Below are 27,392 nucleotides of genomic sequence, written 5' to 3'. Positions count from 1 at the left end.
CAGACAGAAAGGAAAAGGTGGTGGGTTAGCTCTATTGATAAAGGATTGAATCACTGCAATAGTGAGAAATGATATTGGCTCAAATGATCAGGATGTTGAAACTAGTTTGGGTGGAGATTAGGAATAATAAGGGGAAAAAGTCATTGGTGGGTGTAGTCTATAGGCCCCCTAACAGTAGCGACTCTGTTGGTCAAAGCATAAACCAGGAAATAGTGGGGGCTTGTAAAAAGGAAACAGCAATAATCATGGGTGATTTTAATCTCCATATTGATTGGACAAATCAAATTGGTCAGGGTAGCCTTGAGGAAGAGTTCATAGAGTGCATAAGGGACAGGTTCCTTCAGCAGTATGTAACGGAACCAACCAGGGGGCAGGCTATCTTAGATCAGGTCCTGTGTAATGAGACAGGGTTAATAAACAATCTCCTAGTAAAGGATCCCCTTGGAATGAGTGATCATAGCATGATTGAATTTCAAATTCAGATGGAGGGTGAGAAAGTTGGATCTCTAACCAGCGTACTAAGCTTAAATAAAGGAGACTATGAAGGTATGAAGGCAGAGTTGGCTAAAATAGACTGGAAAAATAGATTAAAGTGTGGACGGTTGACGAGCAGTGTTGTACATTTAAGGAGATATTTCACAACTCTCAAGAAAAATATATTCCAGTGAGGAGGAAAGGGTGTAAGAAAAAAGATAGCCATCCGTGGCTAACTAAAGAAATAAAGGACTCTGTCCGATTAAAAACAAGGGCATACAAAGTGGCCAAAACTAGTGGGAGGACAGAAGATTGGGAAGCTTTTAAAAGCCAGCAAAGAATGACTAAAAAGTGATTAAGAAAGGGAAGATAGACTATGAAAGTAAACTAGCACGAAATATAAAAACAGATAGCAAGAGTCTCTATAGGTATACAAAAAGGAAAAGAGTGGCTAAAGTAAATGTTGGTCCCTTGGAGGACGAGACTGGGGAATTAGTAATGGGGAACATGGAGATGGCAGAAACTCTGAACAAATATTTTGTATCAGTCTTTACGGTAGAGGACACTAACAATATTGCAACAGTGGATAGTCAAGGGGCTTTAGGGGGGAGGAACTTAACACAATCACAATCACTGAGGAGGTGGTACTCAGTAAGATAATGGAACTAAAGGCAGATAAATCCCCTGGACCTGATGGCTTGCATCCATGATCTGAAGTAGCGGCAGGGACTGTGGATGCATTGGTTGTAATTTACCAAAATTCCCTGGATTCTGGGAAGGTCCCAGCAGATTGGAAAACGGCAAATGTAATGCCCCCTATTTAAAAAAGGAGGCAGACAAAAAGTAGGAAACTATAGGCCAGTTAGCCTAACATCTGTGGTTGGGAAAATGTTGGAGTCCATTATTAAAGAAGCAGTAGCAGGACATTTGGAAAAGCAAAATTCGGTCACAGAGTCAGCATAGATTTATGAAGGGGAAGTCATGTTTGACAAATTTGCAGGAATTCTTCGAGGATGTAACAAACAGGGTGGATAAAGGGGAACCAGTGGATGTGGTGTATTTGGACTTCCAGAAGGCATTTGACAAGGTGCCACATAAAAGGTTACTGCACAAGATAAAAGTTCACGGGGTTGGGGGCAATTTATTAGCATGGATAGAGGATTGGCTAACTAACAGAGAACAGAGAGTAGGGATAAGTGGTTCAATCTCGGATTGACAATCAGTAACTTGTGGGGTGCCGCAGAGATCAATGCTGGGACCCCAACTATTTACAATCTATATTAATGACTTGGAAGCAGGGAGTCAGTGTAACGTAGCCAAGTTTGCTGACGATACAAAGATGGGAGGAAAAGCAATGTGTGAGGAGGATACAAAAAATCTGCAAAAGGACATAGACAGGCTAAGTGAGTGGGCAAAAATTTGGAAGATGGAGTATAATGTTGGAAAGTGTGAGGTCATGCACTTTGGCAGAACAAAATCAAAGAGCAAGTTATTATTTAAATGGAGAAAGATTGCAAAGTGCTGCAGTACAGCGGAACCTGGGGGTACTTGTACATGAAACGCAAAAGGATAGTATGCAGCTACAGCAAGTGATCAGGAAGGCCAATGGAATCTTGGCCTTTATTGCAAAAAGGATGGAATATAAAAGCAGGAAAGTCTTGCTACAGTTATACAGGGTATTGGTGAGGCCATACCTGGAATACTGCGTGCAGTTTTGGTTTCCATATTTACGAAAGGATATACTTGCTTTGGAGGCAGTTCAGAGAAGGTTCACTAGGTTGATTCCGGAGATGAGGGGGTTAACTTATGAGGAAAGGTTGAGTAGGTTGGGCCTCTACTTATTGGAATTCAGAAGAATGAGAGGTGATCTTATTGAAACATATAAGATAAAGAGGGGGCTTGACAAGATGGATGCAGAGAAAATGTTTCCACTGATAGGGGAGACTAGAATTAGAGGGCATAATCTTAGAATAAGGGGCCGCCCATTTAAAACTGAGATGAGGAGGAATTTCTTCTCTCAGAGGGTTGTAAATCTGTGGAATTCGCTGCCTCAGAGAGCTGTGGAAGCTGGGACATTGAATAAATTTAAGGCAGAAATAGACAGTTTCTTAAACGATAAGGGGTTATGGGGAACGGGCAGGGAAGTGGACCTAAGTCAATGATCAGATCAACCATGATCGTATTAAATGGCGAAGCAGGACTCCTGCTCCTATTTCTTATGTTCTTATGTTCTTATATAAACTGTTCCCATTGGCAGAATGGTCGAGAACCAGAGGAAACAGATTTATAGTGATTGGCAAAAGAACCAAAGATGACATAAGAAAAAACTTTTCTACCCAGCGAGTGGTTAGGATCTGGAATGCACTGCCTGAAAGGGTGGTGGAGGCAGACTCAATCATGGCTTTTAAAAGGGAATTGGATAAGTACTTGAAAGAAAAAAAATTGCAGGGCTACGGGGAAAGGGTGGGGGAGTGGGACTAGCTGAGCTTCCCTTGCAGGGAACTGGCACGGGCTCGACTGGCTGAACAACCTTCTTCCGTGCTGTAACCGTTCTATGATTCTATGATGATAATGTTCCTTCTTGTCGTGTCCTTGCATTCCAAACCCGGCAGCCTCCACATCCTGTGTGGACAATCTGATCCCAGCACCATGTGCATTTCTGCTCCTCTCTGTGTCTTCTGGAGACACCGCTACCTCTGCAACACATCTGTCTATTGACTTTTCCATGATCTCGAATACCTGCTGCTTTTCTCCAGGTGTATTCTTGTACAGCACAGCAGGACATCAGCTGACTAATTCCAACTTTCCACACTGTTGCCCAATTCCCCCAAACATGCGATTTCCTCCATTTAGTGTACAGGATCCCGTATTCCTGATGCAGTCAGCTCTACCCTGGGGACATCAAACGTATATTGGGTTTCGGAACATTGCTGTTTTGCCTTTTCACATGCTGCTCTGTTCTTTCCTTGTCTTTCCAAGCCCCATCCCCTAATCTCTCTCTTTAACAATAAAAGGAATGAAAACATAAGGTTTAAGGTGTTGGTGAAATGGTGAAAAATGACTGGGATCAGGGAAGAGGGAAAGAGTGTTTAAATTCTGTGTCTCAAAGCTATGTTGGAAATTTGCCTTGTACCTGCAGGTTATTAAGCTGTGTGTCTGAGCCAGAGAGTGTGATCTCTGACATTTCAGCCTGACACTCATGCAATGCAATATCCGCATGCCATAAATAACAGGATTTGACAAGGCAGACATAAGACTATTGCCAAAGATGTTCAGGAAGGTCTGACGGGCATGTAAGCATTATCTTATTTCCCCAGATTAATTAATTAATTAACAATTGACATACTATATGTCAATGTGCTTGTGAAATTCAGTGAAGAGGTTGCGGTTTCATTTGTATATTGAAACACGTCAGCCTCCTGCTTTATTGATGTGTTTCAATATACAAATGAAACTTCATTTGGCAGCGACAGTGATCGTTTACACTACTTTTTTAGAAAATTGAATACATGTTTATCATGGTGAGAGATGCTAATACTGAGGAATGGACGAGTTAGCATGAGTTAGATACAGAGTATAGTTTCCTCTACACTGTCCCATCAAACACTCCCCAGAGCAGGTACAGCACGGGTGAGACACAGAGTATAGTTCCCTCTACACTCTTCTTCTTAGGCAGTCCCTCGAAGCGAGGATGACTTGCCTCCACCAAAAAGGGATGAGTTCACAGGTGTTTCAATGAAGGACGTAATATTCCCAGGTCTTGAACTAAATGTTGAAGGGTGGAAGATGCCTGTGCGTGGATTTTTTTTAATGTGTGGTGGCTGTTGCACACCAGCCACAACATGGGCTTGACAGAGTTAGGTATTGATCCAGTGGCAAGGATTAACCAAGACGGCTGGAGACCAGCTCTGCTGCAATGTCAGCATGGGTTAGATACAGAGTAATGCTCCCTCTACACTGTCTCATCATACACGCCCAGGCCAGATACAGCACAGGTTAGATACAGAGTAAAGCTCCCTCTACACTGTCTCATCAAACATGCCCAGGCCAGATACAGGATGGGTTAGATACAGAGTAAAGCTCCCTCTACACTGTCTCATCAAACATTCCCAGGCCAGATACAGGATGGGTTAGATACAGAGTAATGCTCCCTCTACACTGTCTCATCAAACACGCCCAGGCCAGATGCAGGATGGGTTAGATACTGAGTACAGCTTACCAGCAACAAACACAATTAGTAGCAATAAAGATATTATTCTGCATTGCTAAACATTTCTGTGCTTGAAAATCCAGTGGAAATCCTGGCGAGATCAGTATTCAGTTAGCTTTAATTCTCCATGAGAATATCTGATAAAAATAAAGCATTTATATGGTTTATACTTAAAATGGTATTGGCTTTAACCCTGTCAGGGTACACAAGGGCTTAAAGACTAGCTTTACTCACATAAATCATATTGCGGCTTAAGTTACTGCATTTCTTGCAGCAGTTAGTCAGGTTGTTGCTATATAATTACCAGAGGATAGTCTAATCCATTCAATTCAAATATAAACAGCTTGTTGAAATATATTTTTAATTGGCAGTTAAATTTGAATCAACAGAGAATTATTGAAATGCATTGGTTCCTAGACTCTGCTGTCAAAGTAGTTATCATTTTGTCTATTTTTTTGTTCTCAGGATTAGTTGACTGGTAAAGATGCAGTTATTGTCCATCCCTAGTTGTCCTCCGAAGGTAATGGTGGCCTCTTGCATGATGGTGTAAGACAGGGAATTCGAAGATTCTGACCCAATGATGATGAAGGAACTGTGATATATTAGTATGGTGTGTGACTTGGAAGGGAATTTGCAGTTGGTGGTGTTCCCACAACATGGCTGCTTTTGTCCTTTTCAGTGGTAGAAGTCACAGGAGAGGGAGATGTTGTTCAAATAACCTTGGGGAGTTGGGTGCACTGCATCCTGTAGATGGTATGTACAGCAGTCACAGGATACCAATCAGGGGCATCGAGCAGGTCGGCTGCTCTGTCCTGAACAGTGTTGAACTTCTTGAGTGTTGTTGCGCCTACATTCAACCAGGCGAGTGGTGAGTATTCCAATACACGCATGACTTGACACTTGTAAATATTAGACAGACATTTTAGGGGTTAATCTGTGAACCACTCGTCACAAAGTACCCAGCCTTTGGCCTGCACTTGTCGTCACTGTTGTGTATCTGTAAAGCATGCACTCCCATGTTCCGCCACCAGGGAGCTCATCCCCTGAAGTCCCAAGGGATCCCAGCATCCCTTGGGAGCACTGTATATAAGCCGGCCCCTAAGGCCTGTTCCTCACTCTGGAGTGTCTTATTAAAGACTGAGGTCACTGTTACTTTAACCTCCCCGTGTGCAGCCTCATCTGTGTTAGGAACACAATAACTGGCGACGAGAATATGAATCCAATGCAAAGATGGAGCAAATTGTGGGCATCCTGGAGAAGTTCTCGGAGGATGAGGACTGGGAAGCCTATGTCAAATGGCTAGACCAGTACTTTGTAGCCAATGAGCTGGACGGAGAAGGAAGCACTGCAAAAAGGAGAGCGGTCCTCCTCACAGTCTGCGGAGCTCATGAAGAATCTTCTGGCTCCAGTGAAACCCACAGATAAGTCATATGAGGAGCTGTGTACACTGGTTTGGGAGCATCTTAACCCGAGGGACAGCGTGCTGATGGCGAGGTATTGGATCTACACGTGCCAGCGATCTGAAGGTCAGGAAGTGGCGAGCTACGTCGCCGAGCTAAGGCGATTTGCAGGATAATGTGAGTTTGATGGCTACCTGGAGCAGATGCTCAGAGACTTTTTTGTATTGGGCATTGGCCACGAGACCATCCGACGAAAACTTTTGATTGTAGAGACACCGACCCTCAGTAAGGCCATTGCAATAGCACAGGCGTTTATGTCCACCAGTGATAACACCAAACAAATTTCTCAGCACACAAGTGCTAATAATGTTTTTAAATTAACTGGAACTGTGTTTGCGAGCAGAAACGTACAGGGCAGAACCCACGATTCTGCAACTGCCAGCAGGCCTCAGGTGACCCAGATGACTCAGAGTCCCCAACAAAGGATGAATGCAAGGCAATTCACACCTTGTTGACATTGTGGAGGCTTCCATTCAGCCTATTCATGCCGCTTCAAAGGGTATGTTTGCAAGAGCTGTGGAACAATGGAGCACCTCCATCGAGCTTGCAAATGAGCTGCAAGCTCTGCAAAACCTGCTAACCACCATGGAGGAAGATCGGTCCATGGTGGATCAAAGCAATTTCGAGCCTTAGAGAGAGGAGGCAGATGCTGAAGTACACGGGGTGCAAACATTTTCGACGAAATGTCCACCTATAATGCTAAACGTAAAATTGAATGGCTTACTCGTAGCCATGGAACTGGACACTGGCACTAGCCAATCCATCATGCGTAAAAAGATGTTTGAGAGACTGTGGTGCAACAAGGCATTCAGACCAGCCCTGAGCCCCATCCACATGAAACTGAGAACATACGCCAAAGAGCTTATCACGGTCCTGGGCAAGGTCACCTACGAGGGCACGGTGCACGAATTGCCACTCTGGATTATCCCGGGCGATGGCCCCACACTGCTTGGAAGGAGCTGGTTGGGCAAAATCCGCTGGAACTCGGATGACATCCGAGCGCTATCACATGTCGATGAGGCCTCATGTACCCAGGTTCTTAAAAAATTTCCTTCCCTTTTTGAGCCAGGCAGTGGAAACTTTTCCAGGGCAAAGGTACAGATCTACTTGCTCCCAGAGGCATGACCCATTCACCACAAGGCGCGAGTAGTACCTCACATGATGAGGGAGAGAGCGGAAATCGAGCTGGACAGGCTGCAACGCGCGGGCATCATCTCCCCAGTGGAATTCAATGAGTGGGCCAGCCCGATTGTTCCAGTACTCAAAAGTGATGCACAGTCAGGATTTGCAGCGATTATAAAGTAACTATTAATCGTTTCTCGCTAGAGGACCAATACCCGCTACCTAAGGCAGACGACCTATTTGCGACGCTGGCAGGAGGTAAGACGTTCACCAAGCTCGACCTGACTTCGGCCTACATGACGCAGGAGCTGGAGGAGTCTTCGAAGGGCCACACCTGCATCAACGCGCACAAGGGACTGTTCATCTACAACAGATACCCGGTTGGAATTCAGTCGGCTGCAGCGAAACATGGAAACATGGAGAGCCTACTCAAGTCGGTACCACACACGGTAGTCTTTCAGAACGACATATTGGTCACGGGTTGGGACATAGAAAACATAGAAACATAGAAAATAGGTGCAGGAGTAGGCCATTCGGCCCTTTTAGCTTGTACCGCCATTCAATGAGTTCATGGCTGAACATGCAACTTCAGTACCCCATTCCTGCTTTCTCGACATACCCCTTAATCCGCCTAGTAGTAAGGACTTCATCGAACTCCTTTTTGAATATATTTAGTGAATTGGCCTCAACAACTTTCTGTGGTAGAGAATTCCATAGGTTCACCACTCTCTGGGTGAAGAAGTTTCTCCTCATCTCGGTCCTAAATGGCTTACCCCTTATCCTTAGACTGTGACCCCTGGTTCTGGACTTCCCCAACATTGGGAACATTCTTCCTGCATCTAACCTGTCTAAACCCGTCAGAATTTTAAACGTTTCGATGAGGTCCCCTCTCATTCTTCAGAACTCCAGTGAATACCAGCCCGTTGATCCAGTCTTTCTTGATAGGTCAGTCCCACCATCCCAGGAATCAGTCTGGTGAACCTTCGCTGCACTCCCTCAATAGCAAGAATGTCCTTTCTCAAGTTAGGAGACCAAAACTGTACACAATACTCCAAGTGTGGCCTCACCAAGGCCCTGTACAACTGTAGCAACACCTCCCTGCCACTGTACTCAAATCCCCTCGCTATGAAGGCCAACATGCCATTTGCTTTCTTCACCGCCTGCTGTACCTGCATGCCAACCTTCAATGACTGATGTACCATGACACCCAGGTCTCGTTGCACCTCCCCTTTTCCTAATCTGTCACCATTCAGATAATAGTCTGTCTCTCTGTTTTTACCACCAAAGTGGATACCCTCACATTTATCCACATTATAATTCATCTGCCATGCATTTGCCCACTCACCTAACCTATCCAAGTCACTCTGCAGCCTCATAGCATGCTCCTCACAGCTCACACTGCCACCCAACTTAGTGTCATCTGCAAATTTGGAGATACTACATTTAATACCCTTGTCTAAATCATTAATGTACAGTGTAAACAGCTGGGGCCCCAGCACAGAACCTTGCGGTACCCCACTAGTCACTGCCTGCCATTCTGAAAAGTCCCCATTTACTCCTACTCTTTGCTTCCTGTCTGACAACCAGTTCTCAATCCATGTCAGCACATTACCCCCAACCCCATGTGCTTTAACTTTGCAAATTAATCTCTTGTGTGGGACCTTGTCGAAAGCCTTCTGAAAGTCCAAATATACCACATCAACTGGTTCTCCCTTGTCCACTCTACTGGAAACATCCTCAAAAAATTCCAGAAGCTTTGTCAAGCATGATTTCCCTTTCACAAATCCATGCTGACTTGGACCTATCATGTCACCTCTTTCCAAATGCACTGCTATGACATCCTTAATAATTGATTCCATCATTTTACCCACTACCGATGTCAGGCTGACCGGTCTATAATTCCGTGTTTTCTCTCTCCCTCCTTTTTTAAAAAGTGGGGTTACATTGGCTACCCTCCACTTGATAGGAACTGATCCAGGGTCAATGGAATGTTGGAAAATGACTGTCAATGCATCCACTATTTCCAAGGCCACCTCCTTAAGTACTCTGGGATGCAGTCCATCAGGCCCTGGGGATTTATCGGCCTTCAATCCCATCAATTTCCCCAACACAATTTTCCGACTAATAAGGATTTCTCTCAGTTCCTCCTCCTTACTAGACCCTCTGACCCCTTTTATATCCGAAAGGTTGTTCGTGTCCTCCTTAGTGAATACTGAACCAAAGTACTTGTTCAATTGGTCTGCCATTTCTTTGTTCCCCGTTATGACTTCCCCTGATTCTGACTGCAGGGGACCTACGTTTGTCTTTACTAACCTTTTTCTCTTTACATATCGATCGAAACTTTTGCAATCCGTCTTACTGTTCCCTGCAAGCTTCTTCTCGTACTCCATTTTCCCTGCCCTAATCAAACCTTTTGTCCTCCTCTGCTGAGTTCTAAATTTCTCCCAGTCCCCAGGTTCACTGCTACTTCTGGCTTTAATACTATCCCTGATTTCCCTTGATAGCCACGGTTGAGCCACCTTCTCTTTTTTATTTTTACGCCAGACAGGAATGTACAATTGTTGTAGTTCATCCAACCGCCGGGACACCGCCGAGCACCTACAAAACCTGGAGGATTTCCTCCAGCGACTGGATCGTGTAGAGCTGCTGCTGAAGAGGTCGAAATGCATCTTCATGACAACAGAAGTGGAGTTTTTGGGGAGAAAGATCGCGGCGGACAGCATTCGGCCCACAGACGCCAAGACAGAGGCTATCAGGAATGCGCCCAGGCCACAGAACGTCACGGAGCTGTGGTCGTTCCTGGGACTCCTCAACTATTTTGGTAACTTCCTACTGGACTTAAGCACCCTATTAGAGCCCCTACATGTGTTATTGCGCAAAGGTGAGAACTGGGTATGGGGAAAAAAACCAAGTAATTGCTTTTGAGAAAGCCAGAAACATTTTATGCTCCAACAAGCTGCTTGTATTGTATAACCCGTGTAAAAGACTTGTGCTAGAATGTGATGCGTCGTCGTACGGAGTCGGGTGTGTATTACAACAAGCTAATGTTGCGGGGAAGTTGCAACCTGTCGCCTATGCTTCCAGGAGCTTGTCTAAGGCCGAGAGGGCCGACAACATGATTGAGAAAGAGGCATTAGCGTGTGTGTTTGGGGTAAAGAAAATGCATCAGTACCTGTTTGGCCTCAAATTTGAGCTGGAAAACGATCACAAGCCTCTCACATCCCTGTTCGCTGAAAACAAGGGGATAAATACTAATGCCTCAGCCTGCCTACAAAGCTGGGCACTCTCGCTATCAGCATATAAGTATACCATCCGCCACATGCCAGGCACCGAGAACTGTGCTGTGCTCTCAGTTGACTAACATTGCCCACCATGGGGGTGGAAATGGCGCAGCCTGCAAACTTGTTGATGGTGGCGCAGCCCACAGACTTGTTGATGGTCATGGAAACGTTTGAAAATGATAAATCTGCTGTCCCTAGTAAAAATCTGTGTACTGCATGGGAGCTGGGCCAGCATCCCCGTTGAAATGCAAGAGCCAATCAAGCTGTTCCAGCGGCGAAAGGACGAGCTGTCCATTCAGGCAGACTGCCTGTTGTGGGGTAACTGCGTAGTGCTACCAAAAAAGGGCAGGGAGATGTTCATCTCGGATCTCCACAGCATACACCCGGGTATAGTAATGATGAAAGCGATAGCCAGATCCCACGTGTGGTGGCCCGATATCGACTCTGACTTAGAGTCCTGTGTACGGCAATGCAGCGTGTGTGCTCAGTTGAGCAACGCGCCCAGAGAGGCACCACTAAGTTTGTGGTCCTGGCCCTCCAGACCATGGTCGAGGATCCATGTCGACTATATGGGCCCGCTTCTCGGTAAAATGTTCCTGGTGGTGGTGGATGCTTTTTCAAAATGGATTGAATGTGAAATAATGTCGGGAAGCACTGCCACCACCACCATTGAAAGCCTGAGGGCCATGTTTGCCACCCACGGCCTGCCTGACATACTGGTCAGTGACAACGGGCCATGTTTCACCAGTGCCGAATTTAAAGAATTCATGGCTCGCAATGGGATCAAACATGTCACCTCGGGCCCATTTAAATCAGCCACCAATGGGCAGGCAGAGCAGGCAGTACAAACCATCAAACAGAGCCTTAAACGAGTCACAGAAGGCTCACTCCAAACCCGCCTGTCCCGATTACTGCTCAGCTACCGCACAAGACTCCACTCGCTCACAGGGGTGCCCCCGGCTGAGCTACTCATGAAAAGGACACTTAAAACCAGACTCGCGCTGGTTCACCCCAACCTGCATTATCAGGTAGAGAGCAGGCGGCAGCAACAAAATGTAAACAATGGTCGCGCCAATGTGTCACGGGAAATTGATCTGAATGACCCTGTGTATGTGCTAAACTATGGACATGGTCCCAAATGGATCGCGGGCACGGTGATAGCTAAAGAAGGGAATAGGGTGTTTGTCGTCAAACTAGACAATGGACAAATTTGCAGAAAGCACCTGGACCAAACGAGGCTGCAGTTCACAGACTGCCCTGAACAACCCACAGCAGACACCACCTTTTTCGAGCCCACAACACACACCCAAAGGATCAATGACACCACGCCGGACCAGGAAATCGAACCCATCACGCCCAACAGGCCAGCAAGGCCAAGCTCACCTAGCAGCCCTGCAGGGCCAACAACACGCCAGCCCAGTGAGCGCACAGCCAACACATCAGAACAGACATTTGTACCGAGGCGGTCCACCAGGGAAAGAAAGGCTCCCGACCGCCTCACCTTGTAAATAGTTTTCACTTTGACTTTGCGGGAAAGTGATGTTATGTATCTGTAAAGCATGCACTCCCATGTTCTGCCACCAGGGAGCTCATCCCCTGAAGTCCCAAGGGATCCCAGCATCCCTTGGGGGCCTGTTCCTCACTCTGGAGTGTCTTATTAAAGACTGAGGTCGCTGTTACTTTAACCTCCCTGTGTGCAGCCTCATCTGTGTTAGGAACACAATAGTCACTATGCTGAGTTCAGCTTCTGGTCAAAGGTGAACCCCAAGATGTCAATGGTGGGAACACAGTTATGGTGGTGCCATTGAAGGTCAAAGAGAGATGACTGGGCTTTCTCTTGTCCTTGATGGTCATTACCTGCCTCTTATGTGTGGTGAATGTTAAGCTCGCACTTGTCAACCCAAGCCTGGATGATTTCCATCTCCTACCATAGGCTGCAATGGATGTTTCATTATCGGAGGAGTTGTAAATGGAGCTGTACACTGTGGAATTGACAGTTAACAGTCCCACTCCTAACCTTCTGATGGAGGGACGGTCATGGATGATGCAGCAGAAGATGGTCGGGCCAAGGATGCTTCCCTGATGAACTCCTGCAGGAACATCCTAGGACTGAGATGATTGGCCTCCAACAACTATCTTCCTTTGTGACAGGTATGACTCAAACCAAGAGTTTTCCCTTTGACCCCCATTGACTTCAGTTATTCTGAGACTCTATGGTGCTGTACTTGGTTACATTCTGTCTTGGTGGTGAGGGCAGCTATCCCCATTCTCCTCTGACACTCAACCCTTGTGTCCATGTCTGGATCAAGGCTAGGATGAGATGTGGAGCTGAGTGGTTCTGGTGGAATCTAAACTGAGGTGTTGCTTGATAATACTACAGGTAACTTCTTCTATCACTTTACTGATGATTGGGAGAAGGCTGATATGAAATTAATGGGCTGGGTTAGATTCATCCTGTTTTTATGGATAGGACATACCTGGGCAATCGGGTAGATGCCAGTGTCATAGCTGTACTGGAACAGCTTGACAAGGAGAGCAGCTAGCTCTGGAGCCCAGGTATTCAGTTGTACAGCTAGGTGTTATCCGGGTCCATTTCCATTGCTGTGTTGGGTTCGCATGGCTGCTTCTTAATGCCACACGGAGTCAACCAGATTTTTCAGAAACTGGTATCTATGAGATGGGGGACACAGGAGGGGGCTGAGTGGGTCATCCAGTCGGCACTTTTGGCTGAAGATACTTACAGCCTTGAATCATAGAAACATAGAAATTTACAGCGCAGAAGGAGACCATTTCGGCCCATCGTGTCCACGCCGGACAATCACAACCATTCTCAATAGGAAGCGGTCGGGTGAAAGACCATTGCTCTGACTTGTTGGATGTGGGATCACTTCGCTCTGTCTATAGCTGCTGCTGTGGTTGTTTAGTTGTAGGTAGCCCTGTGTAGTAGCTTCACTGCGATATCACTTCACTGTGATATGTCCGTGCAGCAGAGCTGGTCTCCAGTCGTCCTGGTTAAGCCTTGCCACTGGACCAAGACCTAGCTCTGTTAAGCCCGTGTGGTGGCTGGTGTGCAACGGCCAGCACGCGTTAAAAAAATCCATGCACAGGCATCTTCCACCCTTCAAGATGTGGTTCGGGATCCAGAATATTAAGTCCTTCATTGAAACACCTGTGAACTCATCCCTTTTCGGCGGGGAAGCAAGTCATCCTCATTTTGAGGGACTGCTGATGAGCTTCACTAGAATCCTGCCTCATTTTAAGATAAGCCTGTTGCTGCTCCTGCCATATCTTTCTATGTTCTTCATTGAACCAGGGTCGGTCTCTTGGCTTGATGATGATTATTGAGAGAGAGATGTAATGGGCCTCAGATTGTGGTGATATATAATTCTGCTGCTGCTGATGGCCCACAGTGCCTCATGTATGCCCTGTTTGGGCTGCTACATCTGTCCTTAGTCGGTCCTACCTAGCACGGTGGTAGTGCCATACCACTTGATGGAGAATATAAAATCAGTGAGTATGCCTGGATATTGTGAGGAGTGTTAGTTGTGCTGTGTGGCTTCTGCAGTTGGTGGTAAAAGGCAAAACAAACTACTATATAAGAATCTTACTGGTCAGAGTTTACCACAGCAGCCACAAATTATTTATTCAGTTTATTAACGAGGAGCTAGCAAAACTTAACAACTCCTCTAAAAATACGTGTTGTGTTACTGATATTGCTCGATTGTTCTGTTACCATAAATTTGTTTGAAAGTTAAAACCTAAGTCAAAATCTAATTTATTGTCATTCTGTTGCCTTCTGCATAGAAGGAGCTGAAATAAATGGAAGGGCTTCTCTGCTCCTTTCCTGGACATGCTATGAATTTGCCTTGCTATCCGGATAGATGCAACACATTGCCTGGGACGCAGGGAGTGAGGGAATACAAGAGGATCAGAAACTCGGATCCAAAAATATCTGGAGTAAAAATGCCAAAAGTATCCCGTAAATGTCACCAAACCCTGTTAATTTATTCTTCACAAAACTGTTCTCTACCTTCAGGAAACAGTCCATAGCATCAAGATAAGGCAATCTGGGCATTTTCGCTCTGACCTGTTCCTCACTCAATGTGCTGGGCATTTGCCCTCTCATCTGTCGCTCACTCTATGTGCTGGGCATTTTCCCTCTAACCTGTTCCTCACTCAATGTTCTGGACGTTTGCCTTCTGACCTGTTCTGAAATGTGCACTGATGACTGTCCTGTCTTGACCGAGCACCAGCTTTTATATTAAGCAATGCCAGCAAAAACAACGAAGAGAAACTTACTAATACAAGGGGCAACTGGAGATCGGCTCTGCTGGTAACCCTTAGCACATCGGTTGCATGTGATGCCAGTCACACCATCCTTGCATGGACACTGTCCTGTCGTCTGATTGCAGGTTTTACCGGCAGCACCAACTGGATGACAGTCACAAGCTGCAGAAGAAATGGGCACAAGTCAGTCATAGTGTCAGATAAATACAGCCATCTGGGAAGTCACACAATGTATCTGCACAAGGACATGATTCACAGACCAAGATTAGAATGATCCATCAGAACCTTTCTCTATCTGTGCCTCCTTGTAAAGGAGTTCATAACTGAGCCTAAAAACAGTCAATGGCTATAAAGTTATAGACAGTTAAATATGTTGCTCAACTTTCCATTGGTTGCTGTGCTTATCAAAGAGACTGCTGGGAAATAGAACTTCCGTTATCCAAGATAGGTACAGCCTGGGTTAGATACAGAGTAAAGCTCCCTCTACACTGTCCCATCAAACACTCCCAGGGCAGGTACAGCAAGGATTAGATACAGAGTAAAGCTCCCTCTTCACTGTCCCATCAAACACTCGCAGGGCAGGTACAGCACGGGTTAGATACAGAGTAAAGCTCTCTCTACACTGTCCGATCAAACAGTCCCAGGAGAGGTACAGCGCACGTTAGATAAAGAGAAAAGCTCCCTTTACATGGTCCCATCAAACACTCCCAGGGCAGGTACAGCACACGTTAGAAAAAGAGAAAAGCTCCCTCTACACTTTCCCATCAAACACTCCCAGGGCAGGTACAGCACAGGGTTAGATACAGACTAAAGTTCCTTCTACACTGTCCCATTAAACACTCCCAGGACAGGTACAATATGGGTTAGATACAAAGTAAAGCTCCCTCTACACTTTCCCATCAAACACTCGGAGGGCAGGTACAGCACGGATTAGATACAGAGTAAAGCTCCCTCTACACTGTCTAATTAAACAGTCCCAGGGCAGGTACCATGTTCTATTGCACAATAGTTTTAACAGTTGGTGGTCTGAGAGGTCAACAGAAGATGTTTGCCTCTGTGTAACTCAATTATGGTAGGCACCAAGCCCTGGATAGATGAGTACATGTTTCAGGAGAACTTCTTTAACCAGAGAGTTGTGAGAATGTGGAACTCACTACCACAGGGAATAGTTGAGGTGAATATCATGGATGCATTTAAGGGGAAGCGAGGTAAGTACATGAGGGGGAAAGGAATAGAAAGATATGCTAATAGGATTAGATGAAGAAGGGTGGAAGGAAGCTTGATTGTGTAGCATAAGCAGTAGCGTGGACCAAATGGTCTGCTTCTGTGCTGTAGATTCTATGTAATTCTCATACTCAGCCTTTGGGAAATGTCTTCAAACAATTGTCGTCTCAAGATTCATGAACTATATGATGGGTATCTACCTTCAGCATGATGGAAAGACCCACACTGCAAAGATGACAACTACACTCATACTCTAGATATCTAAGTCCAGTGCCATAAATCAATCTTACTCAGATCCCCATGTGAGATACTTTGTCAGAGATGTACCTGTCATGAGGCCTGTTCCCTCTCCAAGGTGCTGAATGATGGTCCGAGCAGGGTGAGCCCTCCTTACCCCAACCATTCCTACTTTTATTGTACAAACCAACCTCACAGCTTGGACCTGGATCTCACACAGGCTGGAGGATGTTCATCTGTTGGCTCCATAGGAGCTCCACACCATGGAGGAGAACTGCATGATGCAGCATCTGTGGCCGATGTCTCAGCTTCCATCGCAACCCAGCAGCATCCACCCAACGTCTGAGTGCTGCAGTGCAAGCACAGACTGCACTAAACCTCTCTGCCTCTCTACTTCACGATCCTCCTTTAAGACACCCTTTAGAACCTACCTTATCTGCCCTAATATCTCTTTATGTGGGTCAGTCACAAATTTTGTTTGATAACGCTCTTGTGAAGCGTCTTGGGACGTTTTACTATGTTAAAGGCACCATATAAATACAAGTTGTTGTTGTGTCTGGTGTGCGTGCATCTGGTCTATTTGTGCTGTATGTGTGTTGTGTATGTGGTGTGAACATATAGTGTGTATATCTTGTCTGTCTGTAGTTTCTGCATGCTGCGGTTGTGGATTGTGTGTGTACGTGCTGTGTACGGACTGCATGTTTGTTGCGTGTTTCTTTCTTTCTTGCTCTGCCCCAAGGGGAAGCATCTAAGCCACACATGCCACCTCCCTGAATAAAGCTTTGAACGCCAGCAACTGAGTGGCATTAGTCGAACCAAACCACACCCAAAAATCTGGCCCATTTTATTATAAATTCTCTTTGAGAATGCGAATGCCTGAATTCCCGCTCACATTGGCGCTTGGTGCCCTGCTCGAGAAGCTAAGTTTACGACATTGGCAGAGGATCTGTCAGTCTCAGCCAGGCTGACCCATGGTCAACAAGCCTGCTGATGCTCAACATTGAGCCCCATGATAAATGGCCACTCGCGCTCCTTGAAATTTTCGGGAGTGGGGGAGAAAAGAGGGGTGGGAAATTTAGCAAAAAATGTGTAATTTGAGGAGAATAAATTTCTTTACTATTGGAGAGAGATGTTGAGTTCTTTATTATTAGGGAGAGATGTTGTGTCATTCCTGGATATGTTATAGCTGGAAAAATCCTCCCATCCACAGATTTATGTCAGATTCCACAGGGAACGTTAACTGAATGCAGAACCATGGTATTTGGCCAAGAAACTGTTTTGTTTTAACCCACAGGTTAGGGATGGAAGCTGGCATTTAAACCATCCATCATCTGTGACAGGTACACATCTCCCAACAGATGTTTCACCTACGTCCTTGCCAGCTTCATCTGTTTCTGTAAAAGTCTGGCCAACCTTTTATCTTTCAAGCTACGTGCATTGCATTGATGAGCACATGACCTGTCTTCTGTATAGCTAACAGCATGAGACTGGCTTGGAACAGGATTTCTAAGTCACCTGCAGATGGACTCAGAATGAGGGGGCTGAAGGAAGCCGCAGGATGAGGGCAGCCAGCTCTGAAACACGCAACCAAAGCGCGTTGGCACCAACAGTTAACAACTCATTTTCCAGATCAGCACACCATTATATGTCTATCCGATCAGCTTAGCTCAAGGTAAAGCCAACAAGATTGCCTCAGTAAGCTTTTACAGGCATTAAGTACATAAATTTTCTGTTCTTTTCAAGCTTTCCCCCTTTTGACATTGCAATATTGATATGTTAAACACGTACATTATGCCCACCCACTCCCATTGTAATATTGGGAGCTGTGAGCAAAGAGCTGAGAGAAACTGCTAAACAGAGTGGGGACGGAAATTTGGTGAGAGTGGGAATTCACTGGTAAGTAGTGTAAGAGAGTGTCGTGTTATCAAACTGAAATTTAACTGTGGTTTCTTACTTTAAAGCTTTACTTTAAAACTGCAATTCAGTGGCAGTTAAAGAGTTAAGTAAGTGGGTGCCGGACTAGCTGTTAATTATTGTGGCTGGCAGTTGACTGACCAGTTGTAACTCGTGTTTCCAAAAGGTATATATTAGAGGGATACCTGCTAACGCACAGAGCTGTATGAATCTGCTAAATAAGTTGTGACGTGAGTTTGGTGAGAGTGGGAATTTGGTGCAGGGGGGGAAGGAGGTTCTGAGTAATTTAAACCAATGGGCAACAGTAAATAGGTAAATAATCAAAGTATTGAATTATGTCTAAGGGGATAAAATTAGCATTAACTAAGTTGAGGATACCGACATCAACAAATGTTATTTATACCAACATTAAAGGGATCTGCATTAAATAAAAATCTGGTATACATAAATATTAAACTAAAAACATTTATAACATGATGGGATAGCTGAGACCCATTGCCTGCAATTCCTGTGCCATGTGGGAACTCCCTGTCCTGGATAACCACATGTGCAGAATGTGTCTCCAGTTGCACGAACTCGAGCTCTGGGCTTCTGAGCTTGAAGAGCGACTGGAGTCACTGCAGGGCGAATGGGAGGCTAAGAATTTCCTGGAGTGCATGTGCCAGGAGGTGGTCACCCCGCAGCTACACAGAGTTTAGGACGATCATCATCGGCAGTATCTCGAAATCGAGGAAGGCTTGCTTCCACTCTAAAAGTGAGTTCTTGGGTGACTGAACAGTCCAATACGGGAATTACAGTCTCTGTCACAGGTGGGACAGACAGTGGTTGAAGGAAATGGTGGGTGGGGAGTCTGGTTTGCCGTACGCTCCTTCCGCTGCCTGCGCTTGTTTTCTGCATGCTCTTGACGACGAGATTCGAGGTGCTCAGCGCCCTCCTGGATGCTCTTCCTCCTCTTAGGACGACCTTTGGCCAGGGACTCCCAGGTGTCGATGGGGATGTTGCATTTTATCAAGGAGGCTTTGAGGGTGTCCTTGAAACATTTCCTCTGCCTACCTGGGGATCGCTTGCCGTGTAGGAGTTCTGAGTAGAGCGCTTACTTTGGGAGTCTGGTGTCAGGCATTCGAACATTGTGGCCCTGGTCGAGTGTGGTCAGTGCTTCAATGCTGGGAATGTTGGCCTGATCGAGGACACTAACGTTGGTGCGTCTGTCCTCCCAGTGGATTTGCAGGATCTCACGGAGACATCGTTGGTGGTATTTCTCCAGCGATTTGAGGTGTCTACTGTATATGGTCCACGTCTCTGAGCCATGCAGGAGGGCGGGTATCACTACAGCCCTGTAGACCATAAGTTTGGTGCCAGATTTGAGGGCCTGATCTTGGAACAATCTCGTCCTCAGGTGGCTGAAAGCTGCGCTGGCGCACTGGAGGCAGTGTTGAACCTCGTAATAAGTGGGTGGCCATCCACCAGGGTAGAAAGATGCAGACAGTGCGGGAATCCTCCAGACGTGTGGCACTCTCAAACTGGTTTATAGCACTGAGTGAGGGTGATGACAGCTTGGGGAGAATGCAGTCTAGAGCACATCCACAGCACTACGGGGCAAATGACTGCACAGCAGGGGGGCACAGCAAAGTGTAGAAATGCAGCGATCAGCGGGGATTCGATAGTCAGGGGGATAACAGGCTTATCCGTAACCGCTGATGTGAGTCTCGCATGGTGGGTTGTCTCCTTGCTGCCAGAGTAAAGGAGGACATTGAGAGGGTGCAGAACATTTTGAGGGAGGAAGGGAAACAGACCGAAGTTGTGGTCCATGTTTGAGCCAATGAGAAGGAAAAGGGTTGGGGTCTTGCAATTAGAGCTTAAGAAGCTGGGGAGGAAGTTAAAAAGCAGAAGCTTTTACTCCCAGTGCCATGTACCAGTAAGTATAGGAATAGTAGGAAAAAAAAGGTTAACGTGTGGCTGGTGAAATGGTGCAGGAGGGAGGGCTTCAGATTCGGGACCAGTTCTGGGCAGGAGGGACCAATTCAAGGTGGATAGGTTGCACCTCAACAGAGCCGGAACCAATATCCTCGTGGGGAGGTTAACTGGTGCTGTGGGGGAGGGTTTAAACTAATTTTTTAGCGGGAGGGGCACCAGAATAAAGCATTAGGGAGGAGAAACAAGGTTTACAGAGGACTGGGAGAGACAAACAGCATTAGAATAAAGAGTAGTGCAGAAATAGAAGGGATAAATGGTGAGGGGGGGGAGGTGCGGGGGGGGGGGGGTGGGGAGAAATGTGAGGCAGAGCAGGATGGGTTTGGAGTGTATGTGAGGAATTGCACAGATGGTGGCAAATAATGTTGGTGAGCTGCAGGCAAAGTTGCCACATGGGACAATGATATAATGGCAATAACAGAGACCGGGCACAAAGAAGGGGAGGATTGGGAACCTGAAATTCCGGTTGGAGGCTTCTTTCAGCCGAACGCTTCCGACTGGAGAATTTTTACGAATTTATCTGGTGGTCCCGGGGGAGCGTGGGATTCCAGTGGGGAGGCCTTCTCTTCCCGCGCTGCAAAGTGTGCTCCCGTCCTCCAGGTTCCCATGCAGAAGGAGCAGTCACTTGTGACTGCTCAAACAATCAGATACAGTATTCCACAGCTTTCTCATTAGTAGCAATGGGAACTCCATATCTACCAGTTCTCATTGTTATTTATGAGAAATAAAAACAAACACACTAAACACACATAATAAAAAATAAAAAACACACCTCACATAATTAAAATTAATTGAAATTAAAATTAATAAATGCCTTGGAGAAAAAAAATACTTTTTTTTAAAGTTTTTTAATTATGCTTTAAAATAAACTTACCGTAGTGGGCAGGGTTTTTAACAATAAAATGTGTTTTTCAAATTTTATATTGAATGTTTTTATGTGTTTTAAAATTCTTACGCCTGTAAAAATAGGCTAAGCACCTGCTTTTATCAGGCATAAGAGTTTTCAGGACATTTGCTGGGCAAGATATCGGTAAATACCTCACTCCCGATATGTGGAGGATCTGTCAAAGTGGAGCTTGACAGGTTGGAAAAGGTGGTTTTCAGCACATGCGCAATGTGCGCTGAAAATCGGCTTTTGTGATGCCTTCCTGGGTCCATGCACACTCTGTACGGACCCGGGGAGGCCGGGATTTCTGGGCCATTATTCCTGGCTCAAAGGTATTAGGGAAAGATAGGGAAGGAAAAAAAAGGAGGGGTGTAGCAGCTTTGATGTAAAATACTGTTACAGCACTAGAAAGGAATTATGTACTTGAGGGTTCAAAGACAGTGGGGGCGAAACTGCTTATTGTTTGGGGATGGTAACCATGGTGAGGCGGGACTTCCTGCGCCCGACGCAGAGGTCCCGCCCTATGACCTAAATCGGGGTTACCGCCCCCGAGAGGAAGTGGAGCGCAATGTCAGGCCCTCCACTTCCTCTTGGAGCGGGGTCTGGGGTGCTAACCTTGGGAATGTCGGTGCGCTCCGCGTAGCGTTGATGCGATCACAGGGCCCTCCCCTTCTGTAAAAGGGGAGGGCACGCTGCGAGTTCTGCAGTGCTTTTGAGGGGCCTCCACGAGGTCACCGGGGATGCGGGGTACCAAGGCCGCAGCCCGGCACAGAAGTGGAGTGCCAGGCTGCACCATTGCAGCTTGGACCCCGCGAAAAAATATCACGGAAGGCCAGGCCGAAAGTCGGCCGAAAAATCAAAATGGCGGCGTGCGTCTCCTCTTTAAGTTCCGTCCCGTGAGTAGATTTTGGCCCCGTTTGCGACTCGCAAGGCTGGCACTGAAAACGCCCATGACAACCTCATGGGGCCAATTTCCGCCACAGGGCGGCCACAGCGGGACAAAAACAGGTCGCTGTGCACAGCGAAGACGTCATCGTGTGGCGCTATTGATTTTGAGCCCCCGCTAACTCCTGCACAATTTCACGGAAGCCGGTAGCACCCCATCAGGTAAGAAATGGTTAGCGCACGTTAGCGCCCCCCGGAGATGCTAACGGGAATCATAAAATCATGCGAATTTCTCCCTCAGTATCTATTTGGTTAGAATTAAGGAACAATAGAGGAGCTGTTACATTACATTATAGGACATCCAAAGCTAGATCTCCCTGGATGACTTAAAGATAATATTGGCCCCGAACTTGGTGGAAGCTAAGTTCCACCCAAGTGCCACCCAAAGGACCGCTGAGATCCTGACAGTACTTTGGGTGGAACTTTCATGAAAAAGTCCTGGAAAGACCTCCCACCGGCAAAAACAGGACTTACGCCATGAATCTGGGCAGCAGCGGGCGGGACCTCCCAATCTCGACGGCAAATGCAATCCTCGGCAAAGTACCGCCGAGGACTGAGTTAGGCCCAGTGAAGGGGGGAGCAGATAAAATTAAAAATTTCCGAAAAGTTAAAAAAAAAACACTGGAAAACCTTCAGGGGACCCGTTCCACCTGAATCGCTGGGAAAAGAAAATAAAGAAATGAAGTTTACTAACCCTTTTTTTGCAGGTCTTCATACTTACCGTTGAGGTTAGACCTGCCTCCACACGGCGGTCCTTCCCCTGCTGCAGCGGACTCCCGCCCGGACCAAACTGGCAGCTCGGCTGGTGGGAGGACACTTACACGCGTTGTGCACCAGCAGGCATCAGCGGGTGGTCCCCAGCAATCTTCTTTCCCCGCCGGCGGGAGGCCTCCACCAAACCCGCTCGGAGGGGAGAGCGCCCAGAAACCTTGGCGGCAGCGGGCGCCAGCGGGCGGTAAATCCACCAAGTTTGGCCCCAATAAATCAGAAAAAGGTTTATGATAATTGTCAGGCTCATAATATAGTACAGAATCAGCTGTGTCGAGACCGCCCCCCTGCATACAGACCTCCGCCCCCTGCATACAGACCTCACCCTGTGTACAGACCACTCCCTGCATACGGACCCCGCCCCCTGTGTACAGACCCTGCCCTGCATACAGACCCGGCCCTGCATACAGACCCCGCCCCCTGCGTACAGACCCGGCCCTGCATACAGACCCCGCCCCCTGCGTACAGACCCCACCTGCGTACAGACCGCCCCCTGCGTACAGACCTCATCCTGCGTACAGACCCCACCTTGAGTACCCACCTTACCCTGCATACAGACCGCCCCTGCCTACAGATCGTCCCTTTCTCTCGGGGCTGCCTTTAGACCCACAATCCTGCTTATTCCACAGATTTAAAGCACCGTTGCATACCAGTGGCTGGAGTTGGCTGGATGAGCCAGATACTGCTATCTCTCAGTCCCAGGACTACTTTTATAACGAGTAACTAACCAACTCCTGTGATGCTGCTCCTCAAGATGCACCCAAAAGGAGCACTAAATAGGTTATGGAAAGGCACATCTGGACATCTAGGAGAAGCATTGTATTCGGAAAGAGTAGATTGGCCTGTGTTCACTTGAACTTCATGATATTGAAAGGGAATGTGCACTGATGTTGCAGTTTGTTATTCATGGAGGTTAAACTCATGCAGAAGAGGGGTTTTTATTGATGCTGACATATTCATGGATGATCACTGTGCAGAGGCAAGGAGGGCCGGTGTGTTGGCGTATGGCAGGTTGGGTAGTGGATTGAGGTCACGGCTATTTACTGGAAAGTGGAGGAGAAGGCCAAGTACATTACACAGAGAGGACTTGAGTGATGTGAGGTATGCTCTGATGCCTCTTACAGCAGTTACCGAGGAGTGCTCTGAGCACAGGTCCCCATGCTATTTGGGATCCAATGGAGCCAGTGCTTCCTCACCAGCAACATCAAAGGCCATCCCTTTTTAAATGGTGAAGGTGTGACGGGCAAAGCCGGCTATAACTATGCATGAGACCGATTGGGAGCATCTGCAGCAACCCTTCCTGACCTGCACATGCAGCAAGCTGCACGGAGCAGTCCTGTGCAATTGGTTTTTAAGTCGGTTCACGGACTCCCAGGCCACTTGTAATTTCTGCGGTCTGGAGGAGTCCATGTTCACGTCTATGTTGTATGTGTGAGATTGCAGCCCCTCTTCCAATATTTGAAGGGGCTGCTCCACAGATTCTGGTTGCACTTCAGTCCCACACTCCTGATCTTTGGGCACCCTGTGCAAAGGGGAGCGGGTAGGTCCGAGGACCTCCTCGTAGGACTGCTCCTGGGCATGGCCAAGGGGGCCATCAGTTGGTCCAGGCAGTGGGCGGTCGAGGGGGTCGTTCAGCCCGACTGCCTGCCTCTCTTCCGCGGTTACATCCAAGCCAGGATGTCCCTGGAGATGGAGCACGTGATGTCCACCGGTACGCTCACGGCCTTCCGCAGAGGTGGGCGCCGGAGGGACTGGAGTGCATTATCAGCCCTGGAAACCAAATTTTATTTTGATTTAAGTTTACAGTAAAAAGTTAATTTTTGAAATTGTCGTTTTTAGTGCCCCTTTAATAAGGGGGCATTTGATTATTGTTTCAACTGAAATCATTGCACATACAGCAAATATGTGCCTTTAAGGCCTCAATGGTCCTCTCAATGAGCACTCTTTTAGAGGCATGTATTTCATTGCCGTGCTCTTCTGCTGTTGTTGGGGCTGCTCTTAATGGTATCATTATCCATGGGAGCAGTGGGAGGCTTTATAGATGTCGATGTGTAGGATTCGCTGCAGGTTCTCATGGACAATCCATACTGAGAAGAGGAAGCCTTCCCTTGAGGGATTGAGCGGGTTCTGTAGGAGCTGTTACAGCACGGTGAGTGTCACTGATTGCACCCTGGGCCTTGGGGAAGCCAGCAACCTCATGAACAGGGATGGTTCTGTCTCACTGCTGTCTTGCTGCAATGCCAAAGGCGATGAATTGGCCAGCTTTCCTGCAAAGAGTAACCGTGTCCTGACCAACACTCATATTGCACCCTGGCTGAAGTTACATAGATCACCCAGGCCTGCCTTAAAATCTTTAAATGTGGCAGGACAAACTGATAATATTGATAGTGCAATTCATAAAACATATGGGATCCTGTGCTTTACAAATAGAGATATTGAATGCAAAGGCAAGGGAGTTACACTAAAGCTTTATAAATCACTGGTTGGGCCTCATCTGGAGTATGGTGTCACTTGAGGAAGGATGTCAAGGCCTTGGAGAGGGTGCAGAGGAGGTTTACTATCTCCTCGACACCCTCTCCAAGGAGGAACTTCGGTTATGTGGGGAGACAAGAGAAGCTGGGATTATTCTCCCTATAGCAGAGAAGGTTAAAGGAGATTGAATCGAGGTGTTCAAATTATGAATGGTTTTCATAGAGTAAATAAGGAGAAACTGTTTCCAGTTAGGGTTGGTTTTAAGATCATTACCAAAGATTAAAAATAATTGGTAAAGGAACCAGTGGGGAAATGAAGAGATATTTTTTTACACAGCGAGTTGTTATGATCTGGAATGCACTGCCTGAAAGGAAAGAAGATTCAATAATAACTTTCAAAAGGGAATTGGTTAAATAATTGAAAAGGAGACATTTTCAGGACTATGGGGAAAGAGCGGGCGTGAGTGGGACTAATTAAATAGCTCGTTCAAAGAGCCGACACAGGCACGATGGGCCGAATGGCCTCCTTCTGTGCTGTATGATCCTATAATGACTCTGCAGTGGGAACTGAGGTGATCACCTTCAGAGCCACAAAAAGAACAGGGGAGCAGAATAACATGGCTGCAGGACCTTGCCCAATACTTGACAGAGGTGTCGCATTGCCTTTTTAGTAAAGCACACTCTCCTAATGCACAACTCCCCACAGTGGTGCTTAAACGGCCTGTGGCGCCTGCATATTATACGTGGGGGAGGGGTAATAGCCGGTGGGTTTCATTCACTGTAAATGCTAGCTGACTCTCGTTTGCTGCATCTTAGGCTGATTCTGCTCTGTGATAATGGCAGACAAGTGTCTGCTCATTGGAAACTGCCCAGCCTGCTCCTGGCAATCTACTGTGGACTTTACCCCATCCATTTAACGTCCTTTCACACCCTCATGTTCACTCTACCCTATTGTGGACTCCATACCAACAATTTAATGTCATACAGAAACATTGGGGCGGATTTTCGGGTCTTCTGTGCTCTGTTTTTTGTGGCAGCAATGGCGGCGGTGAGGTCTTCTGGGCGGGCGATCAGCCTCCAGTGCCCGGCGACGATCCTCGGGTCTGGTTTAGCGGCGACAGGGAGCAACACCGCCCAGAAGAGCTGCATCTGGTGTGCAACGCCCCTGGTTGTGAAACTGGCGTGAGTTTTGACTTCAGCCCGACCCGTCCATCCCGCAATGAGCGCCTGGGAAATCGGGCGGTCCAACATATACCGACTGCAGAAAGGTGAGTTTTTTCTTTTAATTTTTTTTTGCGATTTATGTTGTGGTGGCGTGGGCAATATTTTGGGAATGTATTTTTGTGGGGGGCTTTTTAGGTTTCCCCCCCCCCCCCCACCGAGACGTCTCTCGGAGCGCTCCCGACCCAGCTCTTTAACTCGGGAGTTTCCCATGGTAGTGCCCTCGAGAGGTGTACAACGCCTCCCTTAGCGCTGTGCCCCACACTCAGGGCCCAGCTATCCAATTTTACTTACTGAGACATAAACTGTTCCCGGGTGCAAACTTTACCGCCCTGCCGCCATTACCGCCCTGAAATCGTCAAAGCCAAAAATCCAGCCCGTAGTACGACATTCCTCTAAAGATAAATGAAGATAAACTCCAAACCTATGGTTTCTACCGCTGTGCTCATCTGCCTGTCACTTTTCTGTTTTGGTCACGCACGTACAAAAGTGGATATGATGATTACTAATGGATTAGAATCTTGATCTGTCATTTGTTTCCTGGCTAATCAGGGCTAAGATCGGGAACTTTAGTCCGAGTGTCTTGTGTTATGACTGGCCTCAGTATAGTTTCATACAGTTACTCAGATGCAAAATATTGAAATAATCCTAAAGGCAATAATTGAGCCTTGTTAGCAGCAAGCAGGCTAAAGGCTTCCACTTGTACATGGAGCAGGGTTTGGCTTTCTTTAATTAGTTGCAGTGTGAGGGTCCACGTCCTGTTACTGACGGTGACATCACTGCAAAGATATGACCAGAGTGGCATGATTGACTAATTGAACCAGGCAGCTGTCTAAAAAACATACATTGACAAAAATGCTTTGAATTCTTCCAGCTCTCACACCGCCTGGCTGTGCTAACTGAGTGCAGCTGATGTAGCTG

The 27,392-nt window shown here is 46.9% G+C and overlaps 1 protein-coding gene across 1 annotated transcript in view; it reads right to left on the bottom strand.

Moving 5' to 3' along the window:
* The window catches only part of LOC139225847 (netrin-3-like), a 594,849-nt gene that overhangs the window by 99,654 nt on the left and 467,803 nt on the right, over positions 1-27,392 (bottom strand). Inside the window, exon 3 of the mRNA XM_070856699.1 lies at positions 14,847-14,996. Coding sequence (XP_070712800.1) covers positions 14,847-14,996 — 150 coding nt within the window. The remainder of the gene's footprint in view (positions 1-14,846; positions 14,997-27,392) is intronic.

Source organism: Pristiophorus japonicus, chromosome 15 (assembly GCF_044704955.1).
Source record: "Pristiophorus japonicus isolate sPriJap1 chromosome 15, sPriJap1.hap1, whole genome shotgun sequence".
Classification (NCBI taxonomy): domain Eukaryota; kingdom Metazoa; phylum Chordata; class Chondrichthyes; family Pristiophoridae; genus Pristiophorus; species Pristiophorus japonicus.
Note: the sequence above shows the minus strand (reverse complement) of the source record. Positions and strands in the feature narration are given on the sequence as shown.